Source organism: Bolinopsis microptera, chromosome 12, assembly GCF_026151205.1.
Source record: "Bolinopsis microptera isolate Bmic1 chromosome 12, MBARI_Bmic_1.0, whole genome shotgun sequence".
In the NCBI taxonomy this organism is placed as follows: Eukaryota; Metazoa; Ctenophora; class Tentaculata; order Lobata; family Bolinopsidae; genus Bolinopsis; species Bolinopsis microptera.
In genome coordinates, this window is record NC_087083.1 from 7,714,081 (window position 1) to 7,740,863 (window position 26,783).

The 26,783-nt window shown below is 39.9% G+C and overlaps 2 protein-coding genes across 2 annotated transcripts in view; both read left to right on the forward strand.

The window, feature by feature from the left end:
* The window catches only part of LOC134824622 (uncharacterized protein DDB_G0284459-like), a 132,526-nt gene that overhangs the window by 15,493 nt on the left and 90,250 nt on the right, over positions 1-26,783 (forward strand). The gene's annotated exons all lie outside the window — the stretch shown is intronic.
* On the forward strand, positions 2,934-26,012 carry LOC134824204 (cytohesin-2-like). The gene is made up of 9 exons (XM_063835980.1): positions 2,934-3,102; positions 14,492-14,581; positions 16,918-17,016; positions 17,456-17,584; positions 19,318-19,464; positions 22,901-23,078; positions 23,349-23,620; positions 24,109-24,252; positions 24,396-26,012. Exons 1-9 carry the CDS (start codon positions 3,019-3,021, stop codon positions 24,498-24,500), a joined length of 1,248 nt encoding a protein of 415 aa, XP_063692050.1. The 5' UTR covers positions 2,934-3,018; the 3' UTR covers positions 24,501-26,012.

A 26,783-nucleotide genomic window follows, 5' to 3' on the forward strand; every position in this document is an offset into this window, starting at 1 on the left:
AAAGAAAGCAGTTTACGTTTAACAATGCGCTCAAAAACTTTCATGACTAAACAAGTAAGGGATATTGGTCTATAGTTTTCAACCTCACTTTTCTTACCTTTCTTAAATATTGGGACAACATTTGCAAGTTTCCATTCTTGTGGAATGTAGCCGCTGTTGTAAGATCCACGAAAAATGCATGTTAGAGGGTAAGCTAAACCTACGGAACAATTTTTGAGAATTTTACCGTGTATGCCATCTGGTCCCTGGGCTTTATTTGAATTAATATTTGAAAGAAGCTTACGAACATCCCGATGATCGAAGTCAATATCAAAATCAACATCATTGACATAGGAGATGTCAGTGTCATAAAGTGAAGGATCCGAAAACTGGTTATAAAAGAAAGAATTGAAAAGTTCAGCTTGAGCTTTGGGTTTGAACCGAAGCTGTCCAGAATAACTAACACAATTAGGAATACGGCAGGAGTTAGATTTATACTTAACATGTGACCAAAACTTCTTAGTTATAAGCGCTGGATCATCACTATTGAAAAGATTGTCTCTTATTTTGGCTGATGAAAGCCTCTTAAAATCTTTACGGCTAGTAACAAACTTTAACTCATCAGAAATAGAACCAGAAATTTTAAATTTAGCTCTGAGTCTATCTTTTTTACGGCATGAAGAAAAAAGTTCACTATCGAACCACGGGGGTTGAAACTCTGATTTAATAGTTACTTTAGGAATATGTATATCGACTAAATTCATAATGCAGTCTTTAACTAACTTCCAAGACGAATCAGGATCTAGGCATTCTAGGACTTGCCAATTAATCGAGCATAATTCACGATTAATCATGTCCCAGTTTGCTTTCTTATAATTATAGATTTTACGTTTAGGAGTTTTCTTGCGGGAAAAGGAGCTTTTAATTGAAAAAGTGACAGGAAAATGATCAGATTTGCACACGGAATGAGGAATGGTTACTATTATATTGGTTACTACTGGTTACTACTGGTTACCAAAAAACAGGGTGAGGACGAGCCCACTCTTCGGTTTATATTGCACACAATAACTAGTTCCGTGTTTTTTGTGTACCCGATTCGTTGTTGTAGGGGTTATAACTTAGGCACTGCAACTGGTTACTGTAACCTATAAACTGGTTACTGTAACATTGCTTATGGTTACTGTGACCTTGCTTAGTTGCTTTTGGTTACTGTAACCCCGCTATTGGATGATGTTACTTAGATACTGCTTACTAGTTGGTTATTCAGAAGTTCGTAGTTTCTTGATTTTCAGGTCTCTTGTCTGGGTTTGTTGATTGTGCTATAGGAAGTTCCAGTGATTGAAATGGTATTATGTGTAGTTTACTGAAAAGGTTTAAATTATGACTTGGAAACTGTGACCCACAGGTACTGGTCACTTTAACCCACAAACTGGTCACTGTTACTTATCACTTCGTTACCACAATCCTCTCACTTATCAGCAGTAAATGTTACATTGGTTTCAGTTACCAATTACTACATTGAACTTAAACTGTTCGGTTGTTATTACAGTCATTTCATTTTTGGTAGTCAGTGTGAACATAAGGAAATAAACGACTACCAATTTTCCGGCGATTAAATATTCCTGGAATTTATCTCTTAAGTCTTATGTATCACGTGACGTCGTATCACGTGACACGTACGTTATCATGCCCAAATTATACGGATTTGACCGTGATTTGCTGGCGTGTTCTAGTATACGTAAGCTTACATTCTCTCTTAATGTTACCTAGATACTGGTTACTGGTTACCTAGGTTCTAGATACTGGTTACTGGTTACCTAGGTTCTAGATACTGGTTACTGGTTACCTAGATACTGGTTACCTAGATACTGGTTACCTAGATACTGGTTACCTAGATACTGGTTACCTAGATACTGGTTACCTAGATACTGGTTACCTAGATACTGGTTACCTAGATACTGGTTACCTAGATACTGGTTACCTAGATACTGGTTACTTAGATACTGGTTACTGGTTGCCCAGATACTAGTTACCTAGTTACTGGCTAATGGTTACCTAGATACTCGTTACTGGTTACTTAGATACTCGTTACTGGTTACCTAGATACTGGTTACCTAGTTACTGGCTACTGGTTACCTAGATACTGGTTACCTAGATACTGGCTTTATAGTTACTGGTTTACATGATACTCTCACGAGTTTGCTGCCCTGTCACGGTTATTTGATGGTTGCGTGTAATTTCTGTCATCAGCTTAGCTACTGTGCACTGTATATTTCATAATCTGTCATATGTTGTTATCTATCGAGTTAATTTGAAATAATTATCAGTTAATAATATTCTTAACGACAGCTAAATTGAAATCTGTCAGATGTGAAATTTCTCTGTCAGTGGCCGGTAGAGTTGTTTAAAACATTTACCCGGGTACCAGCCGGTAGATTATGTCTAGTAGTTAACAACAGAATAACAGTTGCTGATAACAGTTAACCAATTAATTAATTAATTAATTAGCAACTAACTTATGAACTACCAGATTTAGGTCTAGCGATGTGAAATATACCCGGGTACCAGCCGGTAGATTATGTCTAGTAGTTAACAACAGAATAACAGTTGCTGATAACAGTTAACCAATTAATTAATTAATTAATTAGCAACTAACTTATGAACTACCAGATTTAGGTCTAGCGATGTGAAATATACCTATACCCGGGTACCAGCCGGTAGATTATGTCTAGTAGTTAACAACAGAATTACAGTTGCTGATAACAGTTAACCAATTAATTAATTAATTAATTAGCAACTAACTTATGAACTACCAGATTTAGGTCTAGCGATGTGAAATATACCCGGGTACCAGCCGGTAGATTATGTCTAGTAGTTAACAACAGAATAACAGTTGCTGATAACAGTTAACCAATTAATTAATTAATTAATTAGCAACTAACTGATGAACTACCAGATTTAGGTCTAGCGATGTGAAATATACCCGGGTACCAGCCGGTAGATTATGTCTAGTAGTTAACAACAGAATAACAGTTGCTGATGGTGGCGCGCAGCACCAGAGAATCTTACCTGTTAGAACAACTGGAGGCGGACAAGCGCTTTCATTCTCTCAGTGATGAGCAGGTAATTAGTAATAAGTAATTAACATGTAATTAGTAATTAGTAGGTGATTGGCAAGTAATTAGAGGATAATTTGTGGCAAAAATTAAAGTACAAGTTAAAAATGTTTTATATTAATGCTTTTCATGCAAACAAGTGAAAACGAATCTTTTATGTCATGTATCCAGGGTTTGGACTGGAATTGCTTAAAGAACTTCCATCGCGTTACATTACATAATTTTCTCAATAAATGTAATAGATTTGTAGTGTTGTAATTAGTTTAAAACTATGTTATATTTACTAGTGTTTGATGTCACTTATCTATATTACTATCTAATATAACTAAGGATATAATTCTCAATGATGAGAAACTGTTTTTTTATATATAAAAAAGTAAAGTTCATTTGACATACTATGACTATTTACAGTTTACATATTATTTACCCTAGTAATAAGTTAAAGTCTCCAATTTTAAGTGGATTAAAACTGGATTTAAGTATCTAACTTAGGCTGGATCCGTTTAAGCTGCTATTATATTAGACAATTAAGCTACTTAAATTTATAGTTTTAAAGCGTACAAACTTGCACTGTACTGTACTTGTTTTCCAGCCAGGAACTCGTAAGTTTATAATATAACTTGCATATTACGTCAAACATACCTCTCAAAAAGGCGCTTCCTTTTTAATGAACTTCCTCGCGAGCTCAATTTAAGTTAGTTTCGTTTATAACTCAGTTACATATACCGTATAATGTATATGTTTATACGTAAAAGACGCCTCTCAAAAAGGCGCTTCCTTTTTAATGAACTTCCTCGCGAGCTCAATTTATATTAAGTTAGATTCGTTTCTTGACATATTTTATTTTGTAGCTCAAAAAAAAGCTTTTAAAAACTTCTTTTTACGTCCGTATATGGTTTAAATCGTAATCGAAAATCAAATCGACCTTAGATATAATATAGCAAGATATTGTGTCATTTATTCGACTTCACTGTCTCTGTTAAGTCTAAGAGCCTTTTTATCGCTCGAAACGTTTAGTTTCTGTTTAGTTTCTGTTTATGGCTGTTTAGTTTCTGTTTATAAACGGTTTTTATGGCTGTTTTAATACTGGATACTATCTTGCGCTTTCTGATCCACACGATTGAGTCCTTCTCCAAGGTTTGTTTCTACCTTTAAACACGAAACCGTGCAAATTTAAAAACTTATGGCAATTTCTGCCATGTTGGCAGTTCTATTATTTTGGCAGTTAACATTATCTCTTCAACACGATTTAACCCTTGATTAACACGATTTAACCCCGCCAACCACGGTACGTGGTCATGCTTTTATAAAAGTAAGCTTCCACTGCCAATATCATAAAGCCATTTCAGTGCCAACAGACCAGAAACCCGTCGAACCGACGTCCGACATTGATGTTTAAATAGTTCTTCTGAAGTTCTGTTTTCTAATCTATGTTTTAATTCATCATAATATCGTCCGTGTTGCAAGTGGCATGTTAATACATAATTGCAGCGAATTTAAGTCGAACCTCGAAAGTCAAGATTGGAAATATAATCGCATCTAACCCTCCTTAATTAAGTATCTAGGAGTCGGGTGACTAAGACTGTGTGATTTGACACAGTCTCAGTGTTTCATTTAAAATTTGCATCTTTGTGCGTATATTTGATATGCATCTTTTCTCGCCCTACTCCTGGAATCCTAATGAACCTTCACTAGTACTGTACACAAGCGAACAAGACATATCTTCTTTAATTGAGGTTAATTGGCTTAACGCCAGATAAAAGTAAACATTTTGCTTTTGAATATGATATTGAAATACCACAACTTTTCTCACGTGTTAGTATGAGTTGTATGAGGCATGAAAATTGAAATTCAGAAGTTTCAGCACAGTTTACCCACCATACTATAAGTTATATCTTGATGCAAGCAAACTACAGTGTCAAGGGGTTCACATCATCGTAAGCAAGTCTGTGTACTGTAATTATTATGCAGTCATATGATCTGGTAACCATCATGTCATAAGTTGTTCACGAACACCGCCTGTTCGCGAACAGGAGTCGGGCTATCTGGATACTGCCCCCCCCCCCCCCCCCCCCCCCCCCAACGTCACGTGCGGTACTAAGTGTATGAGGAATGAAATTCAGAAGTTTCAGCCACCTAACTCAAAACTAGAAAGTCAAGATTTGCAACACGATCTCTGTATAATCCCCGTTAATTAAAGTAAAGGCACTTGGCACAGTCTTTGTTATTAATTTGCAGGTTTTATGTGTATACATTCTTTAGTTTATGCATCTTTTCAGTTTTCTCTCTTTTCAGCCTTCTGAAGGTATTTTGACCAAGTTTGGCCATACAGCCACTGCCCACTCTTGGCTTAGATAAGGCTTACCATTTTGTATCACGGGTGGCTATAATATTTCACTATGGATCCAAATGTTCCTTCGTTAGAGCTGTTCACAGACGGACATTACATATCTTCTCTCGTTCAGGTTGGTATGTTAGTTACACTTGATACACTTGTTACACTTGTTACACGTGTTACAATTGTTACACTTGTTACACTTGTTATACTTGTTACACTTGTTACATGTGTTACAATTGTTACACTTGTTACACTTGTTACACTTGGTATGCAGAGCCAAACTTTAAATGTTTTACTTTTGCATTATAATATGTTAAATATTTTCCTTAATTACTTTGTGTATTGGGTCTATTACACAATACAACTTTTAAAACATCAACAAGTGAAACATGACTGTATTTGAAAGTCCTATTTTGACTATTACAATTAATAATTTAGACCTGTGGTTGAACGGTAATGGAAACTGTGGGGGGGTACCAATGGCATAAATGGCATAATGGAGAATTGGCCAAACAAAATTTCCATTTATGCCATGAAATTTCTATGCCATTTGATGAATTTTATGCCATTTGTCTCCATTCTATGCCATTCGAAATATTAAATTTTAAAACTTTGAACTGAGAATTTAATAACGAATAGTCTGCACCCCACTAGTACTGTCACCTTTATCTCTATTTGTTGTACTGACCCTGGTCATTAGAAACACCCCTAAACAAAAAATTGAAAACTTCTGTAATTTCATTTCTGTTTTAGTTACGCATTTGATTTTTGGTATGCGTATAGAAAATCGATACGGCTTTAAAATGAGATGTTCGGCGACCTCCTAGCTCACTCACTAGACTCAGTAGGAGTGATTTAACTGCGAGGGACAATTGAGGCTAACAAATTAGCCTCACCACTTTCAAAAAAGAACTTTCTCATGTTACGTCCATGATATTCAAGTTGCAAGTATAATCCATATTACCTGGGGACCTCAGGCTATTATGTTCATAAACATAGAGATTATGTTCATAAACATAGAGATTTGGCGGAATGACAGGCTGAGCGCGGCCCAGTAAAATCCATAGTGATTATACTTGATCGAGATCTAAGCTTTAAATATTCGAGGTGAAAATGAAGCTAACCACCTTTTGAGAGGGTGAAATGAGGCTAACAAGTATACTTTTGTGTATATTTTCGAGTTGGTTCGGTATTGTGACTATCTAATATGTCAACAATAAAGATTGATTCATCCTCTTCAAACTCAACATTTCAGAAATCGCCGAGTCTACTTGTAGGAGGCCAAAATGAGGCTAATAAATAATTCGACCGCATTTTAACTTTAATGTACTACTTACTTGATTAGGTCTCCTCAATCATTCGAGTGGCCTGCACCAATGAACTCCCGTTTGTGACGTATCATCTCCCTCCAAAGTTTGCGGTCACTAGCCATCTCGCTCGCTCCTTCTAGGTCTATGTCAGTGTTTCCTGTAAACGCTGCAGCATCTTCCAGCAAACATTTCCTCCAGTTCTTTCTTGGACGGCCCCTAGATCTTCTCCCATGGGCAGGGGTCCAGTTAAGCAGGTACTTAGGAAGCCTAGTGTCTGGCATTCTGGTGACATGGCCAAACCAACGCAGGCGGTTTGCTCCTATGTACGTCTCTACTGGATTTATCTTTGCACCCTCCAGCACTTCAGTGTTTCCAACCCGATCGAGCCATCTTATCCTAAGTATTCTCCTCAAGCAACGCTGATGGAACACCTCAAAGCGATGTAGCTGCTTTTTGGTTGTGTTCCAAACCTCACTACCATATAACAATATTGTCAAAACCGCTGCCTTATAAATCCTGATCTTTGTATAAGACTGGATGTTGCGGTTTTTCCATATATTACTCAGTTGATTGAAGGATCCGGAAGCTTTCTGAATCCTAGCTGACAACTCACGGTCGATAGTACCGTCGCTGGAAATAATTGTACCTAAGTACGTAAAATCACTAACTTGCTGCACTGGCGTGTCTTCAACAGTGATGTTCACTGTGGCTTCTTTCGTGTATGGCCGTTGAGAGGTTGCTTTACCAATGACCATAGCCTCAGTCTTTTTACCATTGATTCTAAGACCTCCCTGGGCACCATACATACACAAAAGGTCAGTTGTTTCTTGAAGACCTTCCTCGCTGTTATCCAGTACAGCCATGTCATCTGCATAATCTGTATCTAACACAGTGATATCATCAACAAGCGGACTGATAGATCTTTGAAGAACCGCTCCGTGGGACACCACTTTGTTGCTTTCTGTTCTCTCAGCAGCCACATTGAGGCAGACATTAAAAAGTGGGGGACCCTGAATGTCTCCTTGGCCACTGCCTGAACTTACTTCAAACCATTCTGATAGTTCACCATTGTGTCTAACAGCACTAACAGTTCCATTAAAGAATGCCTGTATTATTCGAATGTATTTACATGGCAGGCCATAATGACTGAATGCTTTCCAAATATAATTCCTGTCGATGGAATCAAAAGCTGCCTTGAAGTCCACAAAATTTACATACAGGGGGAGATTATATTCAATGCAGTTATGTATAATAGTGCGGAGTGAATAAATCTGATCAATGCATGATCTGTTCTTTCTAAACCCACACTGATTGTCTCGTAGCAAACTTTCTAAACCGTCACTCATGCGTTGTAATATGATGATTTGATACAGTTTAGATGCTGTAGATCTTAGAGTGATCCCCCTATTATTGGAGCAATGAGAGGTATCACCCTTCTTTGGTACAATTATCACGATGCCTTTCAACCAGTCGTCAGGCACTGCTTCTGAATTCCAAACTTTAGAGAACAATTTCTCCATCCTATCCACAAGACCACTTGCCCCATACTTTAACTGCTCATTAGAGATTTCGTCGATCCCAGCACTTTTGTGGTTCTTCAATTTTTTGAGACAGTTTAAAATCTCAAGTCTAGTGGGGGGACCATCACCATCACCAAGATAAGGAAAGCATGGAACCACTTCAAGATGGTCCAGGTCAGACAGATCCGCATTCGTGGGAGGAGGGTTTAATAGCTCCGAAAAATGTTCTCCCCATCTCTCTCTCTGAGCAGAAGGATCAGCAATCAACTTCCCGGATTTGTCTCTTACAGCAGTTGATTTTCGATTCTTCATACCGGACAGTGTTTTTATCCGTTGCCAGACTTCCCTTTGCCGGCCATGGACAGCAGCTGTTTCCAGATCTGCTGCAACTCTAAGAGCCCAATTCTCGTCGTCTTTCCTGCAGCTCTTTTTGACAAGTTTGTTGGCCCGAGAATACTCGCTCCTATTGTTGTTGTCACTAGGCGCCATCTGTTTAATCTTACTGCGTTCTGCAATAAGGCTTTTTGTCTCCTGAGACAAATGCTGCTGCTTTCTGCGCCGGGGGCGCTCACCCAGTACCTCCATAGACACTTCTTTAATGGTATCCTTAACTAATGTCCATTCTCCATCAAGATTCTCCTCCATTGGTAGGCAGCTAAAACGATTTTGAAGAGCAATGCAGTACTCTTCAACCTTGGACACGTTACTTGATATCCATGTTGCACATGAAATTCCTTGGGATTATATTTAATCGGTATTTAAGCTTCAAATATTCGAGGTGAAAATGAGGCTAACCACCCTTTGAGAGGGTGAAATGAGGCTAACAAGTATACTTTTGTGTATATTTTCGAGTTGGTTCGGTATTGTGACTATCTAATACGTCAACAATAAAGATTGATTCATCCTCTTCAAACTCAACATTTCAGAAATCGCCGAGTCTACTTGTAGGAGGCCAAAATGAGGCTAATAAAAAATTCGACCGCATTTTAACTTTAATGTACGGAAACAGGTTAACAACTCACAAGTTACTTGATATCTATGTTGCACATGAAATTCCGTCGGATTATAGCTTCAAATTTTCGAGGTGAAAATGAGGCTAACCACCTTGTGAGAAGGTGAAATGAGGCTAACAAGTATACTTTTGTGTATATTTTCGAGCATGTTCGGTATTGTGACTATCTAATGTGTCAACAATAAAAATTTATTCATCCTCTTCAAGCTCAACATTTCAGAAATCGCAGAGTCTTCTTGTAGGAGGCCAAAATGAGGCTAATAAATGATTCGACCGCATTTTAAGTTGTAACTTTAGTGTACGGAAACTAGTATCTTTGTTTCACACAATAGAGCATAAGTTTTGTGGTTTATCCACTGGGCTTAGAGTTTGTGTTTAAGCTACCAAATTTTATTATTATTATTATTATAGACCCACTATAAAACTTGTAACTGTAGCCCGAAGGTTATTGAGACTTTATCGAAACTTATGTGAGGTTGGATTGAGGCTACCTTCCCTCCTTGAGGCAAAATTGAGGCTAACAGATACACTACGCAGACAATTGTCACTGTGCCAGCTATCAAGTAGTTGCTGAGCAGCAGCAGCAGTTAGATGAAGAAAATGAAGTTGAGGAAGGAAATGTATTAGAGCTGTTGGCTAGAGTAGGCCCCTTACTTCTATGGAGCTCTCTGGCCAATTGCTCTGGCAATGCTCTCCATGGGGCCATGTAATATCACATGATCTGATATCATGCCAAATTAGACTCTAAACTATAAAGTATAATAAAAATGGAACTGTTTGAGAAAAAACATTTTTCGTTACTTGGAAAGAGAATACTTACTCAGCTGTCAGCATAACGAATCAGACGTACCTTGATCTTATATGTACTTGTGACGGTCTTATTTTGTATTTAACTCTGCTGAAGAAGCAATTCCCTAATGCTGAAATCGTCACTTATTACCTTGGAAGTGATCAGAATGAGCAGCTGTTTGCATTTATTCGGGTTTCTTTTTCATCTGGTCGCTCAAGAAATATGGATGCGATAACTATGGCCCATGGAATGGAGAGAAAGAATGTGTACAGTGCTTTATCATTACATGAAGACACATCTGCAATTGCACATGCACGTGGAAGTACAGTTTTGCATCCTACAGTTCACCTCAAAAAGGTTAAATCTACAGGCCAGAAAGCAGAACGAGTGAAATGGACTGGTGGTATGATAAGCCTAGGCAAGTTGGCAAAAACGCTGGACAGGGCATCGAGGGACTGCATTCGAGAAGGGAAAAGAAACAATTTCCCTGTGTTCGCCGCAGTCGCAGATCCTGAAGAACAGAGTGGGAAGCCAATCGTCCATGGCCAAGAACTTTCTTGGGAAGCTGTAGATGATGAAGCTGGATGCCTCGAGGATGAGGACGACTTAGCTTATGAGGTAGAACCTGGAGTTGATGATTGTGATGATGGAGAAACGATATCAACAGATAAATATGGAACACTATCCTTCCGGTCTTTTGAGACACTCACGCTCAATGGAGGAAGAAGCACTTTATCAACAAAATCTCGTCTTTCAAGATTCAAGGGGGACGCGTTTGGAGTGTCTTCTGATGTTCGCATATACAATCAATCTGAATGCGGATGTTCAACAGTTTTGAAAGCTGGCAGTACAGAAACTCTTAAAGTCTTCAAATCTCAGCAGGACTTTGCAACAGGAGTGGTTAGATTTATTTCTTATAAGTCATGCCCCATGAAGTACTACTGCCAGGAACATAGCCTAATCAATGGATCTCCTAATGTTTGGCTACTCGTCGAAGACAAATACATCAGATGCATTGTTCCTTGATGACATTCAAAATCGTTGTGTTGTCAATGTTTGTATTCTGTACATTTTGAACATCTCACAATTTGCTTTTCTTGAATAGTGAAATGTTTGGTATATATTTGATATAATACATTTCTATTTTCTTTATTTGTCATATGAATCTTTGACTTTAACGATCATTCCAAGCGTTATAAAGCATGAAACATGTCTCTTATTCAAGTACTAATAATATTTGCGAATTTAAAGTCATCCTAAAGGTCAAATATGAAGACCTAAATTCATGGCATAAATTGGCATAAATGGAGAATTGGCCAAACAAAATTTCCATTTATGCCATGAAATTTCTATGCCATTTGATGAATTTTATGCCATTTGTCTCCATTCTATGCCATTGGTACCCCCCCCCCCCCCCCCCCCCCCCAAACTGTGTCATGTCTGAGGAGTATAACTGTGTCTACAACATTGCTACCATTTGTCACTAACAGTACCATCATTTGTCACTATTATGTCATTTCTAAAAGAAAAACTCCAGATCCATGTCAACTAGGATACATAACGTCACTTTAGCGCTCACCTTTTTAGTCCAATGCTATTTTTCTCCTCCATTTGTGTGTGGTCACCGTTATGAGGTATTTGACCTTCAAATGAGCCTAACAGGAAGCCTTAATTCCATACAGGCATGTTAATATTTTAGTGGACTGGGCTGGTCTAGTAGGATATGACGTCATAACTACAACATTAGGTAATGTAAGGCATATGCATAGTTTACATACCATGCCAGTTTATTTCTTTCTATACAATTACAATCTAATACTCATTACTCAATATCATAAATTTCACAATTTTGTTGAAGACAAATCATTTGCTAATTACAATAATATGTTGGTTGATATGTTAAAGAAGATAATATCGGTATTATATTGAAGCTCGTAAGCAGTCTAATAGATTCGTTATATGAAAGGCATGAAAGGTATGTACATTTTTGGGTTGGTCAGGTGTTTTAGCAGGATGTTATGTCACTGATACACAACATTCCATAGTTCTCCATCACTGATAATGAACCCGTGTAACCCACTAGTTATTGTATCCTAGCAACTGTAACCTAGCAACTGGTAACTGTTACCTAGCAACTGGTAACTGTAACCTAGGCACTGGTTACTGTAACCTCGTAACCAAGCAACTGGCAACTGTAACCTAGCAACTAGTAACTGTAACCGAGCAACTGGTAACTGTAACCTAGCAACTGGTAACTGTAACCTAGCAACTGGTAATTGAAACCTAGCTACTAGTTACTGTAACCTAGCAACTAAGCAACTGTAACCTAGCAACTGGTAACTGTAACCTAGCAACTGGTAACTGTAACCTAGCAACTGGTAACTGTAACCTAGCAACTGGTAACTGTAACCTAGCAACTGGTAACTGTAACCTAGCAACTGGTAACTGTAACCTAGCAACTGCACTGGTAACTGTAACCTAGCAACTGGTAACTGAAACCTAGCTACTAGTTACTGTAACCTAGCAACTAGTAACTGTAACCTAGCAACTGCTAACTGTAACCTAGCAACTGGTAACTGTTACCTAGCAACTGGTAACTGTAACCTAGGCACTGGTTACTGTAACCTCGTAACCAAGCAACTGGCAACTGTAACCTAGCAACTGGTAACTGTAACCTAGCAACTAGTAACTGTAACCTAGCAACTGGTAACTGAAACCTGGTTACAGCTTTACAGTAACCTAGATACAGTAACCACAGTAACCTAAACACAGTAACCACTGTAACAAACCCACATATTAAATCACCAAACCCACATTCCACAGTAAAGCCTCACCTTTAACCCACCGTCTTAACCTGGTGAGTGATATTACGAAATAACACACATATTTGTCATATCATCTGCGTAATAACGAGTGTTAACATCTTCCGTACACGCACACGTCACTTTACTGGGTGTACTGCATTGTTGAGGGGTTTCTCATTTTTCTTGGGAGTTCTTTCTGGTTTGGTTGCGTGAGTTTCTGTTTAATTTGTTACGTTTTGTATTACGAGTGTTACTCTGCGCGTTGCTAGTTGTTGAATGTTGATTTGTTGTTGGTAAGAAGCGAGGTATTTGTAGAGAGTTTGTTGGAGTTTGTTGAGTTTACTAACTTAATGTAAGTTTGTTAAGTTTACTAACTCAAGTTTGTTAAACTTAACGTATTATTATCTTTGTTATCGTATTACTGGTCTAATGTCTAATCTTTCTCAGCATTTTAAATAGTTCATTGAATTTTTGAACTGCTCTCGATTATGTTTCGATTACTCAGTTGCGTAACTTTTGATATCATTATATTCTTATCTTAACTTATCCAATCATGAAACGAATCTTTCTGCTTTATCTTTTTTTCGATACATTACTACTTCCATACCACACAATACATTCTTCATAGTCAACAATCGAGACTTACTTCGAGTGTCGACACTATATTTCGACACTATGTAATCTATACTACAATTTACAACTGCAATGCATAGTGCTAGAATTTCAACAGAAGGAAATTGAAAGTTTAAAAGCAATTCTATCCGTCTTTAAATTGTTAAATTATCAAGTTAGTTGTAGAGTGTAACATTTTGCAACACAATACCCCTATTTCCGCTGTCAGTAAGTACTTGATTATATCTTGTGTCAATGAATTATTTGTAATCTGACGCCGATAATCCCATCAAATCTATTGTAACAGTCCTCCTTTTCAACCGCTATTCTTTATGTCATGGAGGCTTAATTTACATACTCAACAATGAACCATTGCCAACATTGCCAAAATCAGTTGCTTATCTTTGGAATTTGCTGCACGAGACGCCCATTTTTTCTGATAAAACTAGCTAGGCAGCAGACAAAATTTGTAAATTTTGTAAATTTTGTAAAATTTGTAAATCCTGTTTAACTCCGGAAACAATACTCGTGTCGTTAGATGATTGTGCACGAGTGAACACTCAGGTTCAGCAACAAAATCTCAAGACCATTACTATACCATACAAGTTACCTAACTTCTTTAAAAAGAGAAGAGTAAACTACAAACGGTACCGTACAAGGTAGGATTAACCTTACCTAGCTGCACTTCAAAACTAGGAGTGGAGTGCTGTACAAATAGTTCCGCGCATGTTACGCAAACTTTAAAAAGGAGTGGTGTTTACCAACTAAGTTATTGTCTCCTCCCCTAAGTATTACTAACTAAGTTATTGTCTCTTCCCTGAAGAGAAATGGTATTTTATAACCTATGTGGGGCAGAAGGGTTTGTATAGAGTGACAGGAAACTTGCACTTGGGAAGTAAAAACCAGTAAAACCGTGTTTGACAGATCTCCATGACTATAACTATAAGCCTCTTATTTTGTCCGATTATTTGTCTCCTCTTTACAAACTAACTTATTGTTTTCTCTCTCAGAAACGAGCGGTAATAGAAGTGCGGCGGAAGAAGGAGTTGGTACAGAGAGAGCTTAGTGTTATTGATCAGGAGCTATCTAGGATAGATCAGGTACAGTGACGTCATTATTTACGGTGACGTCATGACTTACAGTGAAGTCATGATTTACCGTGTCTTTGTCTAAACATTGCCTTATTCACTTTGTCTTTCTGACAAGTTTTTCAGAGACAAACCTGCTGCAGATATGGCGGCAGTAAATACCCTTAGTTAAAGAAACTTTACTTCGATTTGTTATTTTATTTTATACAGGGTGGGCCAAAAGTCAGTACCCATACGTTGGCCTTAATCATGGGCACATATTAGGTGCGATGGGTGCGGGATCGCACAATTTACCGTTTTCCGCACACTTCCGCATAATTTATTGTTTTCCGCACATTTCCGCACATTTTGTAATTATCTGCATATTTCCGCATAATCTAGCATTTTCCGCGTAATTTCGCATAATTTTGAAATTTTTGCGTTAAGATTTTCGAGTGTAAAACCAAAATATGTTAAAGTTGGGCACTTTTAGGACCGTGACTCAGGCCCTTTCGGGACCCTGGCCCAGGCCCTTTCGGGACCCTGACCCAGGCCCTTTCGGGACCGTGACCCAGGCCCTTTTGGAACTCATACCTAGGCCACGTGACCCAGTTACCACGTGACTCAGGCCCTTTCGGGACCCTGACCCAGGCCCTTTTGGAACTCATGCTTAGGTCACGTGACCCGGTTACCACGTGACCGAGGCCCTTTCGGGACTGTGACCCAGGCCCTTTCGGGACCCAGACCCAGGCCCTTTCGGGACCCTGACCCAGGCCCTTTTGGAACTCATGCTTAGGCCACGTGACTCAGGCCCTTTCGGGACCGTGACCCAGGCCCTTTCGGGACCGTGACCCAGGCCCTTTCGGGACCGTTACCCAGGCCCTTTCGGGACCGTTACCCAGGCCCTTTCGGGACCGTGATCCAGGTCCTTTCGAGACCGTGACCCAGGACATTATGGAACCCTCGTCGTTACCGTACTTCGATTATAGTGTATCAGTTATCATTCGTAGGTGATAATAGAAGAAGTAGGTGTAAAGGGTAATGAGCTTTATTCGTTGCAGCGTTGGCTTTATAGTGGGCTTAATGGATCTTGGATCAAATGGTTCACAAATACTGACGATCAATGCCAACAAGCGTGTCACATATTTGCGATCACGCATGGGATCTGATCGACTCTATCAAGAGGCGTCTTCAAATAACTGTATCCTGATTCCTGATCTCTACCAGATCAAGTCACTGTTCCCAGATAACTGAATCTCAATATAGGTTCAATCATGGTCTTAGTAAAGAACTACACCCTCAGTAACACATAAACAGACCTATTTTTGATAAGAGCGGCGGTTATACGTTTAGAATTTCCAAAGTCCTCGAGAAAATGCAAAAAAAACCCGCACAATTCCCGCACAAATTTCGAAAAAATCGCCGCACATTTGCCGCATAATTGGTAAAAATTTACCGCACCTTACCGCACATTTTACCTTTATAGTCGGGTGCGGTACCGCATAATTTCGATTTTTTACCGCACCTAATATGTGCCTCTGGCCTTAATAGCTCCGCCGTGTTTTATATTTGAGAGCTGTTGCTTTGCAGATGGCATACTGTACTTACTGGTTCGAGGATTCAGTCGTCAAAATTTGAAAATTCGAATATTTTAGACCACGCCTATTCAATATTAAAACACCTATATTGTTTCCTCTGAACATGCTGAACACCTAATTTTTTCAGAGACGGTATATTATCAAATGTTGCATATGATCTGAAAACGTGAGGCAAAACGGATTAGAAATGACGAAGTTATCAAGCATTTTCTGTATCTCGTTAACAAAATTGACTGGGTGAATATGTGACACCGTGACACGACACCTTAATTGGGCACCCTTAACAATTCCCATAATATTTCACGAGGTAGTTAACGGGGTCACCTTATCACGTGATTAGGTAAACCAATCACCTGATCACACGTAACATGAATAAACTCGTTATGCTTCATATCTCGGTCATCTGAGAAGCTACAGTTCTAATTCTTTCAGGACAAACGTAATTCGAATGGCCAAACACAATTCAATAACATTTAGCTTGATCCGACTATCCAAACTACCAAATAAATGTGAAAATGAACCTCCATTTGAAAAAAATGAACGCGAATATTTTTCGAGTTGACAAATTCCTCGAACCAGTGGTGGTACTAAGTCATACCAGAAAGAAGTATTTAAATTGGGCACTCAGTGACTGAGCTATAAAGGCCAACGTATGGGTACTGACTTTTGGCCCACCCTGTATCATAGAAAAATCAGTTACTCAATGATAACTTAATGACTCTTACTATTTAGGAATTAGTTAATTAATCTTAATGACCCTTACTATTTTAGGAGTTAGCGCAGTTCGAAGGGAGACACCCTGGAGCTGCTGCTGCCGCGAGCGCTGAACACAATCGTAACGATAACACTAAGACTCTGGACGACGTTCAGGTTAGTTGATAATTGATTACTGATAATTAGTTAATTGATAGATAAGAGGCTAATTTATTAATTGCCTGGAGAATGATTTTAAAGATGGCTTACTTCCTCATCCGACAGTTGTATTCGCCTTGCAATTACAAATAACGTGTAAAGTCAGTTCGTTCCTCGTATAACTTTTTTTGACATGTGACATTTAATTGGCACCATGCCATTACCTTATATGGTGATAATACTATAATTATTAGCGATTTGTATTGTATCGGAAGCTGGATCAATATCAATACCAAATAAGGTACTGGCAGGGTGCCAACTAAATATCACGTGTCCATCAGAGAGATGTCACGTGTCAATTAGAGGCCTCAGTATATTCCACAGATCTTTATTGCAGTATTTAATTTGATTGATCAATTAACTAATAGTCTAATTAACTAATTGGCTAATCCTCCAGGGTCGACAGAGGTTTAACGTGGATCCCAAGAAGGGAATAGAGCTTCTGATAGCAGCTGGGTTACTGAATGACACTCCTGAAGATATCGCCTCCTTCCTCTACAAGGGAGAACGTCTTCACAAAACAAAGGTAAGAGGAATGTTTATGAGGCGAGAAGAATGTTTATAAGGTGTGAAGAATGTTTATAAGAATATTTTCCATGTTCTTACTATAACCATCGAGGTGAAAATTCAGTTGCATCTTGAAAAGTGGCCTCCGTTTTCTATCAGTGGCATGTGGATATCAACCCACCACAAAATTTAAAGCTGATAATTCACCAATACTACAGTACTATAGGAATTTTAGATTACAAGTCATAAACTCGCAGTCGCCAGAAACATAGCATAACATTCCCTGGAACTGGCCTAACAGAGACTGTATCCCTTGTATTACAGCGTAAAGTTCAGCAGTCACGCTAATCACACAATATAGACACTAAACCGGTATATATGTGCTGCACAGTTACACTGCATGTTATACAGTTAACACACATTTAACTGCTTTGCACTTATGTTTAGTGGATATCTACTATCTCCGTATATTATATTGTATCCAGGTTTTATAGATTCCTGAATTTGTAATTGTTGTACTTGATAAAGTGCCCTCCAGTGATCAAACATTACTGCTACATCTCAGAATGTGCCCTTCATATCTGTTATCTAACATACCAGCAAGTCTCCAGTATCATAATGCACATACCAGTATTATTATGCACATACCATAACATACCTCGCTGAAACACACAGAAACACGTACCAACTACACAAACACACCCATCCACTGTACTGATTAAACAAACATTTCTCAATCTTATTAGATCATGTTTGTTTATATCTATATATGCCCTTTATATGTATTCACTTAGTACCTGTTCGGAAATTCTTCCGGGATTATGTGCGGTAGTTTAACAGTGTAGGCTGGAATTGCATTTTAACCAATTTAGAATTAGACAAAAAGGATAAGATATAGTTTTTATATTTCAATAATATGTTGCATGAATATATTACTTTTGAGCGCGCTGATAATGTAAACTCTAGATAAATTGCAATTGTTGGTAGCATTATGTAACTCTTGGCAGAGATCAATAATTTGTAATGTCAAATAAGTAATATTAAGTAATATATTAGTATTGGCAGCATAACATAACTTTTGCATATTATTACTACTGTCGTTATATATTAATTAATATTGGTAGTGATCTTAACTGGTGGCTGTCAAATTTAAATGTATTAATACATCTTGTAGTGTTACTATCAATATTATAACAGAATTATAAGGTCATCACCCATAATACGTTACAGGGTACTGTCGATGTAACAACTTAAAAATGCAGTAAAATATTTTGGATATTTGTGTGGAGTGGTGACATAATGTTTGAACTAATAGCTGAAATAAGTGCTCGTATTACACGATCGTAACTCGTTCATCATCGTAACAGCTTATTATACAGACTCTGGCCACTATGATGTCATTTTAACGAATATATTAATACTCCTTCATCAATAAAAACGATATGTAATCTCAATTCTCGACAAATATATCACTCCTGAACACCAACAAAAACGATATATCATCTATAGCAAACATGTTATGACTCTTTCACATGAAATATGAGGTCTTATTTTCCAATATGTTGCTCATTCAGGTCTATAAAAATGAAATGAATATTAATTGTCAAAATGAAAAAAAGTATTTTCTTTTAAACGCGTGAAAACATTTTGATGGTGGAAAGAACAATTTTAAATATGCACTTCACATTCCACAACAAAAGAAAACGTTTACATACTTTTAAAACTTTCCCAAACACAAGGAAATATTTTCAGATCGGCGAGTACCTCGGTGAGCACAAAGAACTTAACTTGATGGTTTTAACGAAGTTTGTTGAGTTGTTCGAGTTCGAGAAGATGGATATCGTCACTGCACTCAGAAACTTTCTAGGAAAATTCAGATTACCGGGTGAAGCCCAAAAGGTAAAAAATTAAACTTTTATTAATTAAGTTATTTATTATATTAATCAAGTCACTGATTGATATTAGTTTTATTTGTTTACATTTTAGAACTGGTTTGGACACGTGACAGTGATTGGTTAGTTTGATTGGTCGTTGGTGGAAACTGTAATACCGGATTGGATATTCATTATTGAGTCACCTGCACTGTCAAGTTTCAAATCAAGTTTCAAATAAACCATCACCAGCATTAAAGTGTATTTATTGATTTGCTAATCCCGTAAATTTGTCATATACGAGTAAATCGGTCTACTTTATAGGGGGGGGTGTCACGTCCGTCTATGTCCGCTTGTCTCATAGAATCCAAAAAGGACAGGACATAGGCGGACATAGGCGGACATAGGCGGACATAGACGGACATAGAAGGACATAGAAGGACATAGGCGGACATAGGCGGACATAGGCGGACATTAATGGACACCTAAATTGCTAAATAAAATGTTCAATTTTTGCTGTTATAGGGGGATCATGTTTTTTGTCCGTTCGGTACCCTATATTTTCAAAACGGACAAAAAATAGAGCGGACATAAACGGACAAAAATGGACAAAAACGGACAAAAATGGAAATAACATTTAGATGCTTCCTCCTCCTACTCTTCCTCCTCCTCCCCCTGGGTCTTCCTGATCTTCCTCAGTCCTCTTCCTCCTCCCCTCCTCAGTCCTCCTCCTACTCCTCCTCCTCGTCCACAGTCCTCCTCATCAGTCCTCAACAGTCCTTCTCCTCCCCAGTCCTCCTCCTCCTCCTGAGTCTTCCTCCTGGGTCCTCCTGCTGGGTCCTCCTCCTCCTCTTAATCCTCCTCCTCTTCCTCCTCAGTCCTCAGTCCTCCTCCTCATCCTTCTCCTCAGTCCTCCATCTTCCTCCTCAGTCCTCCCCCAGTCCCCCTCCTCCTCCTCCTATTCAGTCCTCCTCCTCCTCCTCCTCCTTCTCAGTCCTCCTCAGTCCTCCTCCTCCTCCTGAGTCCTCCTCCTCCTCCTCCTCCTCCTCTTCCCTCTCAGTCATCCTCCTCAGCCATCCTCCTCAGTCCTCTTCAGTCCTCCTCCTCAGTCCTCCTCCTCCTGGGTCCTCCTCCTCCTCTTCATCCTCCTCCTCTTCCTCCTCGGTCCTCAGTCCTCCTCCTCCTGGGTCCTCCTCCTCATCCTTCTCATCAGTCCTCCTCCTCCCCAGTCCTCTCCCAGTCCCCCTCCTTGTCCTCCTCCTATTCAGTCCTCCTCTTCCTCCTCCTCAATTCTCCTCAGTCCTCCTTCTCAATTCTCCTAAGTCCTCCTCCTGAGTCCTCCTCCTGAGTCCTCCTCCTCTTCCTTCTGAGTCCACCTCCTGAGTCCTCCTCCGACCTCCTCCTCCCTCTCAGTCATCCTCCTCAGTCATCCTCCTCAGCCATCCTCCCCAGCCATCCTCCTCAGCCATCCTCCTCAGTACTCCTCAGTCCTCCTCCTTCTCAGTCATCGTCAGTCCTCCTCCTCAGTCCTCCTCAGTCATCCTCCTCCTCCTGGGTCCTCCTCCTCCTCCTCCTGGGTCTTCCTGATCTTCCTCAGTCCTCTTCCTCCTCCCCTCCTCAGTCCTCCTCCTACTCCTCCTCCTCGTCCACAGTCCTCCTCATCAGTCCTCAACAGTCCTTCTCCTCCCCAGTCCTCCTCCTCCTCCTGAGTACTCCTCCTGGGTCCTCCTCCTGGGTCCTCCTCCTCCTCTTCATCCTCCTCCTCTTCCTCCTCAGTCCTCAGTCCTCCTCAGTCCTCCTCCTCATCCTTCTCCTGAGTCCTCCATCCTCCTCCTCAGTCCTCCCCCAGTCCCCCTCCTCCTCCTCCTATTCAGTCCTCCTCCTCCTCCTCCTCCTCCTTCTCAGTCCTCCTCAGTCCTCCTCCTCCTCCTGAGTCCTCCTCCTCCTCCTCCTCCTCTTCCCTCTCAGTCATCCTCCTCAGCCATCCTCCTCAGTCCTCCTCCTCAGTCCTCCTCCTCCTGGGTCCTCTTCCTCCTCTTCATCCTCCTCCTCTTCCTCCTCGGTCCTCAGTCCTCCTCCTCCTGGGTCCTCCTCCTCATCCTTCTCATCAGTCCTCCTCCTCCCCAGTCCTCTCCCAGTCCCCCTCCTTGCCCTCCTTCTCCTATTCAGTCCTCCTCCTCCTCCTCCTCCTCAGTTCTCCTCAGTCCTCCTTCTCATTTCTCCTAAGTCCTCCTCCTGAGTCCTCCTCCTGAGTCCTCCTCCTGATCCTCTTCCTTCTGAGTCCTCCTCCTCCTCCCTCTCAGTCATCCTCCTCAGTCATCCTCCTCAGCCATCCTCCCCAGCCATCCTCCCCAGCCATCCTCCCCAGCCATCCTCCTCAGCCATCCTCCTCAGTACTCCTCAGTCCTCCTCCTTCTCAGTCATCGTCAGTCCTCCTCCTCAGTCCTCCTCAGTCATCCTCCTCCTCCTGGGTCCTCCTCCTCCTCCTCCTGGGTCCTCCTGGGTCTTCCTGATCCTCCCCAGTCCTCTTCCTCCTCCCCTCCTCAGTCCTCCTCCTACTCCTCCTCCTCGTCCTCAGTCCTCCTCATCAGTCCTCAACAGTTCTCCTCCTCCCCAGTCCTCCTCCTCCTCCTGGGGCCTTTTCCTGGGTCCTCCTCCTGGGTCCTCCTCCTCCTTCTCCTCCTCAGTCCTTCTCCTCCTCCTCCTCAGTCCTCTTCCTCCTCTTCCTCCTCCTCCTCCCTCTCAGTCATCCTCCTCAGCCATCCTCCTCAGCCATTCTCCTCAGTCCTCCTCCTTCTCAGTCCTCCTCAGTCCTCCTCAGTCCTCCTCCTCAGTCCTCCTCCTCCTCAGTCATCCTCCTCAGTTCTCCTCCTCCTCCTCCTAGGTCCTCCTTCTGGGTCCTCCTCCTCCTGGGTCTTCCTGATCCTTCTCCTCCCTCTCAGTCATCCTCCTCAGTCATCCTCCTCAGTCATCCTCCTCAGTCATCCTCCTCAGCCATCCTCCTCAGCCATCCTTCTCAGCCATCCTCCTCAGTACTCTTCAGTACTCTTCAGTACTCTTCAGTCCTCAAAATTTTTGCCGCTAATGTCCACCAATGTCCGCTAATGTCCACCAATGTCCATCCAAGTCCGCCAATGTCCGTCCGGGTCCGCCAATGTCCGTCCGAGTCCGCCAATGTCCGTCCGAGTCCGCCAATGTCCGTCCGAGTCCGCCAATGTCCGTCCGTGTCCGCCAATGTCCCAAAAAACACGTCCGTTGTCTCATAGAATCCAAAAAGGACAGGACATAGACGGACATAGACGGACATGACACCCCCCCCTTTATATTAACTATATATCAATTTTACATTACCTACGTGAATTAAAAGTTCCATTATTCGACTTTTGCCTTCCACATTCCTCTCCAGCTATTTAACCAACCAATTATCAAATCAATTAGTTATCTAATCATCTGATTACCCACAGATCGACCGAATGATGGAAGAGTTCGCGACAGTCTACTGCAAAGCAACTGGCAGTGTGTACAGTAAAAGTGACACGTGCTACGTTCTAGCGTTCTCCATCATAATGCTCAACACCTCACTTCATAACCCCAGTGTTAAAGACAAGCTTTCTGCTGATCAATTCGTAAAAATGAACAACGGTTAGTTTTATTGAAGTTTTTATTGACGCTTTCCCTCACGTGACGTCATAGTTTCATGAAGCAGGGAAAGACTGTTTTGTTTTGTTGTGATTTTTTGTTTTGGCACATTTTTTAGCCTTTATAAAACATGATACTAAGCTAGGATCAACAACAGCTGATCAATTAACTGTACTTACGTTAACGTTAGTTGTTACGTCAGTGGTAAACCTAACCTCTAATTATAATCTTCACAGCTAATTATTTAATTATTTAATGATAAACATTAACCAGGTATAAACGATGGTGGAGACCTCCCCGCCCAGCTACTCATAGACGCATACCACTCCATTAAAAACACGCCCTTCGAAATACCTGAAGACGACACACAAGACTTCACCATAACATTCTACAACCCTGATAAACGGGGTTATCTAGTTAAGGAGGGAGGAAAACATAAGAGCTGGAAGAAAAGATACTTTGTGTTGACTGATAATTGTTTGTATTATTTTGTGAAGGAATCAGATAGTGAACCTAAGGGTATTGTTCCCCTGGAAAACCTCAAGGTAAGGTCGACGTTATGAATACTTACGTTATGAATACTCACGTTATAAATACTTACGTTATAAATGCTTACGTTATGAGTTATGAATACTTACGTTATAGATACTTACGTTATAGATACTTACGTTATAGATACTTACGTTATAGATACTTACGTTATAAAGGGTATTTATACAACGTTTGAAATTTATTTCAAACGTTGTATAAATACCCTTTATAACAGGGTTATAACATAAAGTTTTATAAAACTTTATAAAGTTTTATTTCAAACGTTGTTGTGAAAATTAACAATTCCATTTTTTAAGTTCATGGACTCATGCAGAGTCTAGATTTTGGTGCTGAAAAGCTGTAAATACTCTTCTTAAATCATCCTATTATTTTAAGACTCGGTTTTGGCTTCTGAGTTCTGATATGAGTTCCTGGATGTTCCTCAGAAGATTAAGTGATTAAGTGATTAAGTGATTAAGTGATTAAGAAGTAACTGTTCCAGGTTGAGGAGTGTAAACTAAAAGACAGAAAGTTTACACTCGAGATAAGATCCGACGAAAAGTTTATCAAATCAGCTAAAACAGACAGTGGCGGCAAAATGGTGTCCGGTAACCATGAATACTACAGAATACAAGCAAGCAATCATGTAAGAAATCAATTAGTTTAAATAGTTCAATTATTTTAAATATTTGCGAGTTAAATATGTATAATAGTTTATTATATATTATGGGATATTTTATCCCATATCTACAATTTAACAATTCAAGTTAATATTTCTTCTTTACTCAGGAGGAAATGATGGCCTGGATGGAAAGCATCAGAAAAAGCATCAGCAAAGATCCGTTCTATGCGCAAATGCAGGCCCGCAAAAAGAACGCTATGTGCAAACAATGAAGAAACGAACTGACTTAAATGAATTTATTTACCACATGACGTCAAATTTTCCCTCACGTGACGTCACACGTCCAATCACATGTCGTCACATGTTCCCTCACGTGACGTCACACGTCCAATCACATGTCGTCACATGTTCCCTCAAGTCTCGTCACACGATACCTCACGTGACGTCACAAGTTCCTTTACGTGACGTCACACGCTCCTTTACGTGACGTCACACGCTCCCTCACGTGACGTCACACGTTCCTTTACGTGACGTCACAAGTTCCCTCACGTGACGTCACACGCTCCCTCACGTGACGTCACATGCTTCACACTTTTTGTATGCTCGTTAATTGTTATAGCTCCGCTTTTTATATTGCACAATCAACAAACGATATATAGTTTATTGAGGTGTTATTGTGAATTGTGAAACTCAAAAATGTTGGGGGCGGCATAGAAATTAAGAGGGTAAAGGGGAGGCAACCTAATCAACAAAAATAGCACTGTCCTTATAAATTGTGAATGAAATTATTCACTTGATATCAACACGACTCTGCTTAACAATTGGAGGATTTCAAGAAATTGAAGAGTAATTTGGGAGTAATTAATCACAAATGTAGGCCTAATTAGTTACATTATTAAAATGCATTTAACTTCTTAAAGAATACATAACTGGACGAGATATAATGGGCTAATCGTTTTGTAGAAAATATTACTTACATGATAATGAAATGTTAATACTTTTAAATTGATTGATGAATTTGCTCACGCAAGAAGTGAGCTGTCACAGTGATATTTGTTTTAACGCGTTATTATTATGCGGTAGTTATATAATTGATTAATTAAGAATTAATTATTGTTTAATTATATAATTACCGTATATTATTATATCCCATGATCCAATTTAATGTTTTATAAGGTGTCGTTATAATAAGTGGTTAAAAATATCAACATTTTTTGTGATCGTTGTCCCCCGTCACCGCTTCGTGCCCCAGATATTAGCTCTTGATATCTTGTTAAGTTTTTTTGTTGTTGGTTGGGGTGATGAATTCAGTTAGGGTTACGTAACAGCTAGTGCTAAGATCAAGAAATGGGGCTCGAAGTATTTGGCCAGGGCCATGTGAACTTAAATGTTACATTGATTAAGTTTTCCCAGTTTTATATGAAAAAAATGTCTCCTCAGATGGTTTTAAAATGAAACGGAAATTCTTGATCTTGTATTTAAAATTATTTACGGTCTGTTTCGGATGATTTACCTTAATTTCCTAGTTTATGTTTCTGTCAAACACCGCGTTCTCTCCAACTTTTTGAAACCAAACTATTTTGCAGATGAACCAAATTTGAAGTTGAATTAAAGAACGCGATGTTTTACAGTAACACAAATTGTGGTGGCGCGGTTGGATTCACAAGAGGCGATTATTATCCGTGTAAATAAGAGATATGTATCAAAAAAGCGATGTTTCCTGTCTGACTTACAGAACTTTACGGTATCATCGTTTTTTGGGTGACCTTTGTCACAAATTCTTACACAGTTGTTTTATTACCTCCAAAGTCCATCATCTGCAGTTAGACACGTTTAGTGCCCAAATTTGGTTTGCCCCAAATACAGTCCCCCAGGGGCATTTCCAGTAATTTTGTAAGAGTGACCAATAAGAGCGACCTATAACCACTTCTCATGCTTGTTATGCATGTTCATCTTCTATTGTTCATCTTCTCCTGTTTTCGTCTGAGCCGTTATAATCAGTAACCCATGACCTTACCGCCGCATCCAATGTAGGTCGACAGCATTCTGGACATAGCGTGCTGAACAAATCTGGGTGTTGTCCCACTCCATTTGTGGAACGCGCGGAACAGATATGGATTATTAAACTGTACTCCTTTAAACAGTTTGATATGCGCGCCGCAAGCTAATACAGTCTATTTATTTATTTACATTGCTGCTGCGCGCGTCTATCGACGTACTGTTAATTTCGCCAGTTTTCTGAATCCCTCCTGCCTGTACTGGGGACCTCTGTGTTCATATTAACACGATTGAAGATATGGCGGATTGGCAGGCTGAGCACCGCCCAGTAGACTGAATCCATATCGATCTGCCTCATGTTTCGTTTCCCTTGTGATGTGCAAGTGAAGAGGGAGCTGCAAAGTGTATCAAAAATCGATTGAAGTACTGCTAGTACTGCATGACTCTAATAGATGAGACACCAATTCTATTGCCCGAGTTATTCGGTTTCCCCATTTAAGCCCAGTAAACTTGTCCGTATTCCATTTTTACCAAGATTCATAAATTAATAATAACAC